The sequence below is a fragment of the Apteryx rowi genome, unplaced genomic scaffold, assembly GCF_003343035.1.
Source record: "Apteryx rowi isolate R43461 unplaced genomic scaffold, aptRow1 scaffold_246, whole genome shotgun sequence".
Classification (NCBI taxonomy): Eukaryota; Metazoa; Chordata; class Aves; order Apterygiformes; family Apterygidae; genus Apteryx; species Apteryx rowi.
The window spans coordinates 1,103,255-1,116,153 of record NW_020448819.1 but is presented as its reverse complement, the minus strand read 5'-3'; the positions used below and the strand labels follow the sequence as shown (position 1 = coordinate 1,116,153).

General features: G+C 37.4%; 1 protein-coding gene across 7 annotated transcripts in view; it reads left to right on the top strand.

The window, feature by feature from the left end:
• EXOC6 (exocyst complex component 6) overlaps window positions 1-12,899 on the top strand; it is a 108,517-nt gene that overhangs the window by 72,704 nt on the left and 22,914 nt on the right. For 6 of the 7 annotated variants that reach the window (XM_026066671.1, XM_026066664.1, XM_026066662.1 and 3 more), the window contains one exon: window positions 9,186-9,259. In XM_026066671.1, the coding sequence (XP_025922456.1) occupies window positions 9,186-9,259 (74 nt within the window). Of the gene's footprint in view, window positions 1-9,185; window positions 9,272-12,899 lie in introns of those variants that run through there. The other variant, XM_026066669.1, reaches the window with a different exon arrangement.

The following is a 12,899-nucleotide window of genomic DNA, read 5'->3' as shown; positions in this document are numbered from 1 at the left end:
CTACCATCCTTGGTTGCTGTACACCAGAAGTATCAACCAATGAAGAGACCTTAGTAGAGTTTAGTTTAATGTAACATGATAACATTTCATTATTTTGAGAGAAAAGAATAACCTTGTGTAAGAAAACGTTTTGTTCTATTTAGCTCAGTCATCTTCTGTTCACCAAAATCGTTCTCCAAGTGAAGTCTACAGCACAGTACAAAGCAGTGGAGTGCATAGATACTGAGTCTAATGCCAGAGGAGCTACAGCTAGAAGCAGAAATACTATTAACTGCTGACAGGACTACCAATTAGTCCAGCATCTGCATTGCTATAACACCATATGCTGTTTCCGGGGTGTGAGCTGCACATATACATGCTGGGCTATGACTACAGAAGTAGCAGTTTGCACAGGACAAGCACGGGATGTCTAACATGGCATTCTTGTGCAGTATAGATTTTGTTTTTATTTTATTTTTGAGGGGAGAATAATTAAACGTTCCTTTTTTCCAGCTCTAAACTAATTCCCATCATTATTTGCCATAATAATCCTAGCTAAGCATTATCCTTCAAATATTTGTCAGTCAAAATCCCCTATGAGATATTTATCTTGCACTTGTGGGAAATGTTCCAATTTTTGCTTGTTCTTTCAAAGACTCAGTAAAAACTGTGGAGGGAGGAAGTATGATTTTTTTCATTTTGTCATATCTCAAAATTGGTTAAAGGGATTTTTTTTTTTAATTTCAGTTTCTCCCCCCAAAAAGGTGATTTAGCGCAGACAGGGCATAGGAACATTGGGCCAAAATGAGGAAGTTTCAGAAAAGGTAGTAACTTAGTAAAGACTGAAAACTGCATTCTTTTGACCATTGCATAACTTGTAGCATGGGCTGTACAACTGCAAATATCACAAACTAACTCCTTTTCTTTCTATGAAGCTTTTAAAGCACGTTAGAAAAATTTTGGTTTTGCACAGAAGCCCTTTGAGAAGTTTAAATATAATTATGGAAGTTTGTCACAATGGTATGTTACAACAAATAACATCTTACAATCTGTGGAGTAAGGAGCTGGCACAAGATTTTGCCTAGAGATTGCTTTGCTGTTGCAGTTTCATTCATAAGGTCCATCACAGGCACATTCCAGGCATCACTGTGATGCCTGTGATTTATGTTCTTGCTCATCACCCTCCTCCAGCTTTCTTCTTTGACGTTTTGGGATTAATGGATACGACAGTGACATTTCAATTAGTGCTCAGGGTGTGCAAATAATTCACAAATGTTGGGTAGCTTCCTACTGTATTGTATACATGGATTTGACATTTTCCTGATAGAGTGGAGTATACTCAGATGCATTTTGAACTAAGTAGTTGCGTGAAATGCAGAAAGTAATGAATATTTGAAGATTTTTTTAAAAAAATTCTTGGCAATATTCAGGATATTTATTTGATTTTTAATTCTGCATTTTTATTCTTTCCAGCGTGAAATGGAGGCGATATAAATAACAGTAGTAAAATGTGATTACCTGTCAGATCTTTTTCCATTAAAAACCAATCAACAATCCAACAAACAACCCAACAATCTGTTAATGAACTGTTAAGTCAGTAAGTCCTGATATCCTGGAGTCATAGCAAAGAGGTAGAATGATAAGGCAGAATGATAAGTGGACTTCCATGAAATGGAGGTAGTGGTGGAGAAGGGAAGGAGGTAATCTTGTGGTGTATTCTGGGATTTCATTATCCTGCACTGCATTTCTACACAAACTACCTAACTTTAAGAGGCAGAGCAGCAAATCTGGAAGATACTGTCTGATAATTTTGCTAGAGAATAAGATCAGGAGGTCTTCTCTGATGATAGAAAAAACAATAGTGATGTTCTTCTCCATGTTAAAGAAAGCAGGTTTTAGTTGCTCTGCTTCTAAGACTCTTCCAAACATTCCAAATACTAAGTTTGATTCCAGGTTGTCCCTTTTTAACTGAAGTATTTCTCCACTCTCTCAACATGTTTTATAACCTAGAGCAGTGTTTTACCTCTGTATTTTACACCATTCTTTTTCAGTGGTGATCTCCCACTAGTATGATTGAGATTCTTACAAGAGTAGTCAAAGAAATAGAACTTAGGAGGTCTCACTGAACAAAACTCAGAGAATGGCCCTTTGCTTGAATGTTGGATTTTGGTGTCCTGAGGAAGGGTGTGGTTTGGGGAAGGGAGGCTCTTGCTGTTTCTCAAAGGTGAAATTCCGATGTGGGTTGTTGCATATCTCTTCATGAGAAGCAAAGTGTAAATAAGTGGAAATGAGCTTTTCAGGGACAGAGATCACTTGGGGAATGCGTGCTGTTTGTGTTAGGGAACCTCGAATCCATTGGCCACAAGCCTATGAACTTTGATAGTAATAGTAGACTGTTACTGATAATGTTTAACGTATTGTATGTATATTTATTTTACAGACTAATTCATCGTTAAGTATATTTAATAATATATCTGTATAAGCATAAACATGGATACATAATTTTATAAATAAAATGAATCATTTTATGTATATCATAGCTTTATGAAACTAGCTACTGTATTTGAAATTATTTAGCATGATAGTACTTGAAATCTTTCCTGTATGTTTATTGAAGTCAAATAGAATAGTAATCATGTGATCTCTATTTTTAGCTCTATAACATGTATATAGTGTTTTATGTATTATATTCTAGTATAGCTTTCCATGCTAGTGCAACTCTAAAATTTTCCAAATACCTGGAAAATATTTTAAATTTTAAAATATTTTTATCTATATTGAGTCTGTGAAGTGAACAAAATAGAATTAAAGAAAGGATAGTAACGAGGTATTGAGCATATTATGCTACTGATACAATATTTAGTAACGAAGAGTGTTCTTTTATGTAGTCTCTTTTTGATCTTCACAGAAATGTACTAGTAAGATGGTATATGCTGCTTAATATAGATTCTAAATTAAGAAAATTTTAAGTAAAATGTTGCATTAAATAGTAATTGTATATTTTTCTCTGGCTCAGGCGGTATGCCTGAAGATCCCACATTATTATCAAGTTGTTTTGTTGAAGAGATCTGACCATCCAAAAATATGTGGGCTCCTTCTCCATAGGAATGATAGATACTTATGTTTTCTGCTTTTTGGGTGGTGTTGACTTACCCAGAAAGACTTTCCTTCATATTAATATGAATGTAGATTTCCTCATCTGTTTGTTGTAATCTTTAAAGTTCAGAATATAAGTTTAAGGGGACATAGAGCTTTAATTTAAAACACCATCCAGATCTAGATGCCTTACATCAGCATTTTACTCATTAAGTAGTAACCGGTTCATAAATCCTAGTGGCTGAAAAAATACTAATAATTTTTGTAATTTATGTCCGTGTTTTAACATACGTGAATTGTGAGACAGGATTAAGCAGCAGAAGAAGGTAAGGTTTAGTAAGCATCCTGCTTCGTCCAGACATGAGTCTGTGCAAGGATGCAAAGGTTTGAGCCCTGCCTATAAAGCAGGGTGAGAGAAGTCCTGCAACAGCATGGCTTAGCGCAGAATTAGTGCAAAGCCGGACTCAGTATACCCTCCTGACTAGTCCAACATAGGACTTCTGCCAGTTCCTCCTTTTTGACGCACTGGGTTCTCTGAGAGTTGCCGTATCCAAGAGCAAGAGGTAATCTTGACCCGGATCCTCTCTGCTGAGCGTACAGAAAGGTGATCTCACACGGGCAGGCATGCCTTAAGCTGAGGTACCTAAATCCTGTTTTTTCTTGAAAGGGCCCACTATTCTCCTGCAGAGGCCCCTGCTTTACCTGCCTCATCTCCCGTCTGTAAAGTCAGGTCACCTTAGCTCGCTTTGGACCATCCTTCATCTGGTGGCCACATATGGCAGCGCAGGAACGAGGGGACGGGGAGATGTCGCGGTGGAGCTGGGGGCTGCCTCCGGGCCAGCTGGCAGCCCCTCAGCAAGGCTCCCCCAGTGTGTTTGCACAGCTGGAGCACCCAGCCGGGCTGCAAAGTGGCCAGGGGCTGCTGCGGCAGTCACCTGACTCTCTGCTTTTCATTGAAAAATAAATTTGCAGCATTGCTGTCCTGACTTTGAGTCAAGAATCCATGTTAGAAAGGGAAAGAAAAACTGTGCTAATTTAGCTTTTGATCCCAAGTCTGGACTCTTAATTTCAGTCTCTACCACTGAGCTGCAAAGTACTTCTTAGAAAGTAAACCCTGCATTCCCAGACCAACAGAGAGGTAATCGTGGGCAGTTGCATGTTTTTAGGGATTGCTGAAAGGTGGTGTTTTGAGAGAATAAAATGAAGAAGAGACCTGCTAATATATCAGTAAAAGTACATAGAAATTCAGTGTCATCTGCAGTTACAGATGTCTTAAATTCCGTTTTAACAACAGCAATCTGTTTTTTAAGATATGCATAATGCATATATACATCAGTTCACATATATCCTATCTAAAAAATGTAATTAAAAGACCAAAGTGAAGTATTCAAAAGAAAATGGACTAAAGTCATCCTTCCAGTGATTAAATTTACCATTCTTGTGTTTGTGTTACCTCCCAGCCTGTTTTTGTTATAACATCTTTTTACTGTTGGATCCTACCTTCCTTAAATTCCTAATTTCTCTGTTGAATAATGAAGAAATTGGGCATATTGTGGACACATATTCTGTCAAATATCCTATCTATATACATGGAAAAGGACTACACTATACCAACGGAGTGCAGGAAAACATGTTAACAAAAGCCTTGTGGCTATCAGATTTGTGTAATGCATATTTTCAGCTTATTTTTTCTGAAAACATTGAAGTCTGTCACAAACTACAGAGCAGTTAGTTGTTTGTCCCTGTACAAAACTATTTAATGATGATCTTTGAATTTTCACTCTCATATATTGTAAAATTCCTGAATGTTGTGATGCACATTAAAACAAACAAACAACTCCCCCACCACCCAAATCCTCTTTAAGCCTACAATGAATGTAGAGAATGGATATTTTAAAAGATAAAGTATGACAGTGTTTCATTACTATCTTGAAAAGGACCCTTAGGACAAAGACATTAAGAATGCTAATCCTGTTCTTATAATATCTTCCTAAAATGCTGTGCAGTAGAAAATATTTAATTAGCCTTGCAAAATTGTTAGCAAAACTTAAAAGCCCTGAGTGGGGGGAAAAAACTGTCTGACCCTTACCATAAGTAGATTATCTTTTTGCCCTTTGAACTCATGGAATTGTAATAATGAAACAAATTCTACTGTAGTCACCTGTCAAAACTGACACCAGACGTGAGAATAAATGCTTATGTTATAATGGTTGCCCCCCTTGTTGTAAATGTATTTATAATATAAAATTGGGAGTAAAGAGTGTGGAGCATATATAAAAATTAATTTTGGTGCCTTGAATGCTTCTTGCTTTATAGCTGCCCTGGTAGTAGGCACTTTGTAAAGGAATAAAATAATTTTATATTAGCTAATACATTAGGATGAATTCCAAACTAGAGTAGCCAGACAAGCTGCAGAAAGGAGGCAGATATTTGCCCTGTTATAAGTAAATGTATCCCACTATAGGAAAGTACCTCCCAATGTGTAAAGCTGCTTGAAAAGGTTCGCTCCCAGTCTCTATACACACTTTACAGTTCCCTAGCCATTCATTTGCCCTAGTACTTCCTTCTCCCAGTGGTACCATTATGGAGTGACTGGAGTGACTCACATTCAAGTGGGAGAAGCTGATTTCAGTGTACAGTGTATGAATGGAAAGTTATACAGGATCAGGTACAGGTAGGCCTTATCTTGCAAGGATAGTACAGGCTCTCCTCCCGTGTTTGGGGGATTTAAAAAGCCCCTTTGTAGAATCATGCTAATCATTCCTACTAGTGGGCTGCCATAGCTGTAACCCATGTATGTCTTTTTAGCTGTTTGTTATGGGGCTTTGCAAAGAATTCCCTAACATAGTATGATTTTCCCTTATTTTAAACGCTATGTTTGACACAGGCCAGAATCAAAGGTCTCTCTCTGCAGAAAGAGCAGTCCCAGTGGATGTGAAATGCCTGCACAAGAGAGCCGAGGAGTCTTGTCTGTAGACTAGGGAGTTGGGAAGAAGTGTGCTTTCATAGGCCTGGAGATCTTCTGTACTTCTTCAGGTTGACAGTTGTGCAGGCAGTGTTTTCTCTTTGTTGCTTTTTTAAAGTTTATCATTAAACAAATTCTCTGTCTTTAAACAGTTGGGTTTAGGATATCCTTTTTCTATGGTTTTTATTTCACTTCTTTTTTATTTAGAAAATGTTCATGTGGTGGATCCAGACTCCCTGAAAACTTCCCTAGCAAGTTAGTGTTACTTATAATAGAAAAAACAAATAATTCATAATTCAGACTTGAATAAAGTAACCAGTAAGCGTTTGCCAACTGTTACCAATACTTGGCTGTGGCACAATGCTGTTTTCAATAAGACATTTGATTGCTATTTCTTATTACTTTAGGTGGTGGAGAATCAAGTAATATTCCATCTTAATTCACTCTCACGTTACATGATTGTCCAAAAAATATTTGCAGTACTGTTATTCAAGTAATAAACTGAACCTCTATCAGTAAAGTTGCTATGCCAGTACTATATTCATTTGTAATTAGATATTAAGATATTCTTAGATATTGTAAGATACTAGTTTCTTCTTGTACCCAGTCAAGCAAAAATCTTTATTATTTTGGTTTACGATTGCATTCCACATAATCATTTTTAGACCTGTGAATAGTCTCTCCAAATTCAATAGACTGCTTTAAATGGAAACCATACATTCAGAAGGGATTGAAATGATTGTGCCCATGACATGACTTTACCATCATGTTATTTCAGGCACCATATTATTTCTGGATATTGCTTTCACTTGATGATCCAAATTTTCTAGCTAACCATTAAAAATATATATATTAAGTTTTTCACATTACTTTTAAATCCTATTAGGAGTCCATGTGGCACAACAGAGTTAGGCACTGGGTCTGGGATTTTTTGGAGACGTGCGTTCAGTTTTTCCTCTCCAGCTCTACCATTGACTTACCTATTTCTCAATCTTGGAAAAAAAAAATAGCTTTCAGTGCCTCAAATGATACCTCTCTGAAACTATTACAGCTATACTTACTGTATTTTGTTAAGTGTTCTATCAGAAGAGCATACAAAAATTTCTCTTGAACCCTTTTAAAGTAGAATGTCTATCTTAAGTGGGCATGAGTGGCAGTGGGTGTTTCTGCAAGTGTCTTTGTTACAAATGTGTGACTGGGATAAGAACCTGAGAACTACCAAACTGAGTGAGGCTAAACATCCCTCTAGCCAAGTATCCTGTCTCCAGCAGTGATCAACAGCTATTTAGGGAAGAGCGTAAAACACTGGGCTGTAAATTGAGTGATCCTTCCCATTGCATGTCGAGCTTCCAGCAAGCGATAGCTTAGGGTTTTAATGAGCAGATGCATTCAGGCCATTATGTTTAATCACTACTGAAGGGCCTGTATTCCACTTATTTTTCTATGTTTGTATTTTTTGCTTCATTTATACTTTTGCCACACACCACGCCTCATGAGAATAAGTCCTGCAATTGTATTGTGTTGCATGAACAAATACTGTCTTTTGTTTTGTAAACTCCTGCCCAGTTATTTCATTGCCTCTTACTTCTTGTGTTGTGAGAAACAGTGAAGGAATGATAGTTCCCCTTTACCTTTTTCACTCAATTCATGACTTCCTAGACCTTGATCATATGCTTCTTCAGTGTTGCTGTCCAGAGGGCTGGATTGAGTCCATTAATGTGTCCACTGATCATATATGTGAGTCTATTGATTCTGTAGTAAATATGTGCTCTGGTGTCTCTGATCTGCACCTATAAAGGCACTGTCAAAACATTATCATCATCTGGCTCTTTATTCTATGGTTCCTTTTCCCATATTCAAAAATCAGCTCCCCTATTTGCATTTAAGAAGAGAAAGTGCCTGGGAATAGCCTCCCCTGGACACTTGGGTTGTACCAGACAAGCCCATTTCCCTTCCCTTCTGCCCTTCACTCCCCTTTCTTCCATGCAGCTGACGAGATGTTATGCGCTCCAAAGGCTTTACTTCATAAAAAGGGCTAGGAAGGATCATTTTGCATCCTGGCAGCAGTAAATGCTGCGTTTGTGTCCACCCTGAAGCTCTCTGGGGAATTTTGCTGAGCTTCATAGAAGAAAGTAGGAAATTGCCTGAGCCTAGATTCAGTAGTGCTCCGTGAGGTGGACCAAGGGAGGGGCTCCTGGGAAGCGCTGTCATTTTCTTCTTCCTGGAGTTGTTGGCCTTCTCCAGAGTGTAATTTTTATTAGTTTGTATCATCAGTTTCTGACATTTCTTGATTATTAGTTCTTCTATGATGTGTTGTATTGTAGATTCTTAGTTTTAATGAATTTCCAATTTTGTTGTTTTACTGAACAACAGAAACTGAAATCTATGATGTTTTGGCTATTACAGGTGATTCTGTTTTCCTAAGCCACCTTCAAGCTATATTAAAATTATGGAAAAAAAAAAAGTTCTTAAAAGAGTATTTTTTCAAGCTTGACAATTATTGATGGTTTCCTAACACAAGTGTTACCATTTTTTGTATTTTGAACATACTTTTGCCTTCCAATTTTGCCAGTCTCTTTCAGGGTTCATATAGAGCAGAAGTCCATTATCAATAAGCTGGTTAAAAGGCATGAACAGACATTCCAGCTTTGTTCGGACTGTGGCCCTTAGGACTTTCCACCTGTGGTCTGCACGTTAAGCTAACTCTCACCTTAGTGTCTGTCTTTTATGGCTGTTTGGCTAGAGGTGGGATTTTTATAGAACAGATGCTATAACAAAAGCAGCTGTTTAAAATGATGTTGACAGCCATGGAATTGGTATCATTTCAAAATGCTTCAGTAATTGTTCACCTCTGAACAAATACGTAAAGATGTCAGCTTCTATGGTTGTAGCATTATTACTGTTTTAGAATTTTAAGCAAGAGAAACCACCTACGTGTGTTGTTATTGGGGATTAATGGAGTTGGAAAATGATGGGAACATTTTATTGCTTTTTTATCAGTGTGAATTAGTAATTCTAATCTCTTTATTTCTGTCAAAATAGTTTCATTTTAATGTTCGGTAGCATTTATAATGCATAAAGCTTGATTTGCTGCTAGGTTTTTTCAAAAATCTGCATCTGTAATATTTTTAACCTTTCCTTGCAGTGTTTGCTAGTTCTGAGCCTGTGCCAGGATTCCAGGGAGACACCCTGCAGTTAGCTTTCATCGACCTCAGACAAGTAAGACACTAGTTGTTGTTTTTTATCCTACTAATTTCCCCTTTTGACCAATGCTGAAGTTATTAAATTCAAGAACCTTTCATGTTTTAGCATTCCCATGTAATTAGTTTTGAAAAGCAGCAGTTATTTGAAGTGTTATTAGTGGCACCATTCCCTGTAATTTAGTATAAAACTATTTCCCCAATGTGATGTTAGGGGGCACTGTGCTACTGGTGGTACTGTATATAATGTTGAATTGGTACTGGATATAATGTTGAATTGTGGTCCTGACAATTTGTAAAGATCCTATGACGCTTTTTTGCCAGAGTATACATGTTACCCTGGTGTGCTGGCCTGGTTCCATTTTGAGCAATTGATCCTGTCTACAAAACTGCTCCCTGGAGAGTAGTATTGGGCATGGTATTATTTAGCATTTCCTTTCCTTAACTTGTTACATAAAATTCTTTTAAACTGTTAGAAAGCAGCTTTATTCCAACTGGCTGATCTCTATTCTATGTCAAATTTATTTTTAAATGCCTTTATATTGGAAGTGCTTTTCCACAGGTCTTGCCAAAAGGAAGGTTTTTTCCAACCTAACTTCAACTTATCTTAATTTCACCTAGTTATTTCTATTCCCTGCTCTCTGTAAGTTCTGGCATTATATCCAACCATAAGAATTCATTTTCATAAACTTTTCTTTCTTAAAGTAAGCTTTTAGAAAGGATTTATTTATTCTCAAAATTGCAAGTACAAGTGTCATTCAAATAATGAAATAAACCATTAACTGCAAATGGAGATGCTTTAACTTTCTACAGACTTTAGTGATATTTTTCAGCACCATTCTGAGTCTATCAAAGTCATTGGAAGATAAGAGAAATGCAGAAAGAGTTCCATACCAAATTACAAATATAGTCAGAATGTTTTTGCTTTTAATAGTATTCTCTCAGCAAGATAACGAAAAGGCATTTCAGAAAGGAAAATACCTGTGGCAACAGTATTTTGTAGATCATGTTCCAGTTTCTCCTAATAATTAGGAAGGACTTCATTAAAGTATATTTTTCAATGAAAAAGTTAAAAGATAGAGAGAGTTCTGTGTTAAATTCTCACAGGAATATAACATAGCAAACACTATCTACAATGGGATGAGTATGGACTAAGTGAAGAGGATAGTCAAGATAGAGATCAAGTCCATAAGATTTGTTAATGTGATACCTGTGTATTAGGAGTTCCAGAAGTTCAAAAACGGCAATCCAGTATGTGAAATATACTCTGCCAAACTTAAAATACAAGAAGTCTTGCCTTGACTAGCAGCCTTCCTCTTCTGGATTCTTTTTCATTCTCTTTTTATTATTATTGTTAGAAGTGACTAAACATCTTCCAATTTGTACTAAGCCAATTTAGTTGTAGGGAAAGGATGTTGAGAGATTTTGGCACCATTTCTTTCATTCTCCTAAGTGCTATAAATCCTTGCAGAGCCTATGTTTCTTTCAAGGGAAAACGTGATTTCCAGCCATGCAGGAGGGCAGGGTGTGTACATACTTGCTACAGGAAACAAATAATATTTTTCTATGTTTTAGGTACCAGCTGTCGAGCTTGTCACATAAATAGGGATTATGTTGCTTATGATAGCGCTCAGTTTATGTTAGCAACTTATATTTAGAATCCTCATGGTGCAAGTAACACTTCGCTCTATGCCATGGGAACCTAATCTATTTCAGATACTTTATAAACAGCAAAAATTTGAGCAGCTGTTTTTATTAGGTTGTGATTTGGGCTTGTAGATGTAGAACAGTTCTAGTTTATTTGGAGTACACACGCTCTATATTTTTGCGTGCCTCACCAAAAATTTATAGGTATTGCAAGTACACATTAAAAACAGCATTTACCATTTAGTAAGGATTTGCACTGTTTTCCCTCTCTTCCTTATTTGTGATCCATTTCTATCTTAATAGGGTGGATGACAGTTCTTTTCAAGAATACTTAGCAAGGCAACAGAGCCTTTTTCAGAAAGTTCTTATAAAAGGTCATGCTTCTGTTTTTTAGTTTGAATTTGATACTTCTTCATGAATTGCAGGATATGAAAGATAAGGAAGTAGGTCCAGTGGTCAGGTTTTACCTGCCCACCCGGACTGTGCCCTGAGGTCAAACTCCTGATATTGGCTGTTTGGTACAGAGGAGCTGATGACAGGTAGGGGCTGATACAAGGGGGAAAGCTTGAACCATATCAAAGCTAAAAGGCAGGAGATTTGGGACTCAGTGAGAGACTGTAGCTAAAAGATGGATCAGCAGGATTGCCCTCTTCGTGAAAAGCAGCTGACCTGCAAGGGAAAAGACTTTATCGTCCTGCCAATCACATACTTGCTAATGGAAGCCAGTTATCTCAACAACAGCTTACTCTGTCTGTGTTGTACAAGGACAATGTGTAAGATTAATGAGTATTGGGCAGTAGAATATTGTAGCACATTTTACTAAAGAAATAAACTGACTTACGAGGAACCAGCTTGGAAGAAGGAGGGGGAAGAACTACACTTGGATGAAAAGGGATGGGGAAACAGGTAGCTGCTTTGAAAAGAATTGCCACAGATATTTTCATGGTGACAGTTCCTGATCCTTCATCTCTCCCTAGGCAATGTATGAACAGTATGTTGTCCTCCTGCAAGCTCAGTTCTTTCCTTCTGATCATGGTACTCCTTTCAGAGACTTAGAAGAGCAACCATAATAAGGACATAATGAGGAGTTGCTTATGGAAAGAGAATGGTATTTAGTAGCAGAAAGCTGTAAGGGGCCAGGAATCATGAAGGGGCAGGTACTTCCCAGTGTCCCTTTTGATGAGCCACCTCTTTGTCTTTACACTATCCCCTCATTTACTTCTTGTAATAAGTAACATACTCCCTAAGGGACCTTAGTAATCTGTAGAAGTCCTAGTGAATAAAATTTTCTGTGCTACTGCTATAGCCATGGTATCTCAGCATCCTACAAGAGTGACTTACATGATGTGCCTGGCCAGTCACACTTGGCTCACTTGTTCTCCAATCTGTTTTCTTCTGCCAGAAGGAAAACTTTTGTGTGCATAGACTTCTTTCTAATTCCTGTGTTTTGACTGTGCTCTGCTGTATATTTTTATTGGTAAAAATAAGGCAGAAAACATCTTTCCTTGAAGAGGGGGAGTGCCACAATTTCTAAAGAACTTAAAAGCTTATATATTGCATGAAGTAAACTAGAAAAATGATCCAGGATAATTTCATGTTTGGACAGTCTTTTCTGTACGAGTGATTGACTTCAAAGGGAAGAGTCCATTTCAGTTGCTTTATGCTGACTGGTGTGTAAGAAGCATAGTCAAACACACTCTTGGCTTTTACGTCACAGTAAATCTTTGCGTTCATAGTGGCCAATGGGATTTTTTCCAAAGAATACGTTTAGCCATGTAGGGTCATTCCAGAGCTGGTAAGAGTGGATTGTGCTGCAGACCTGGGAAGATAAGCAGTGGCTATACAACCACAGGATAACATAGAGCACTTTCTTAGAAAGCTACCTGAAGTTTACTGAAAAAGAACAACATCAATATAGGGTTAATAATACAGAAGCACATAGCCATGATCATCTAGAAACTTTCAATTCCAGCTAGTTTAGCAGCTACTAAAGCAGCAAGTAGCTACTAAGA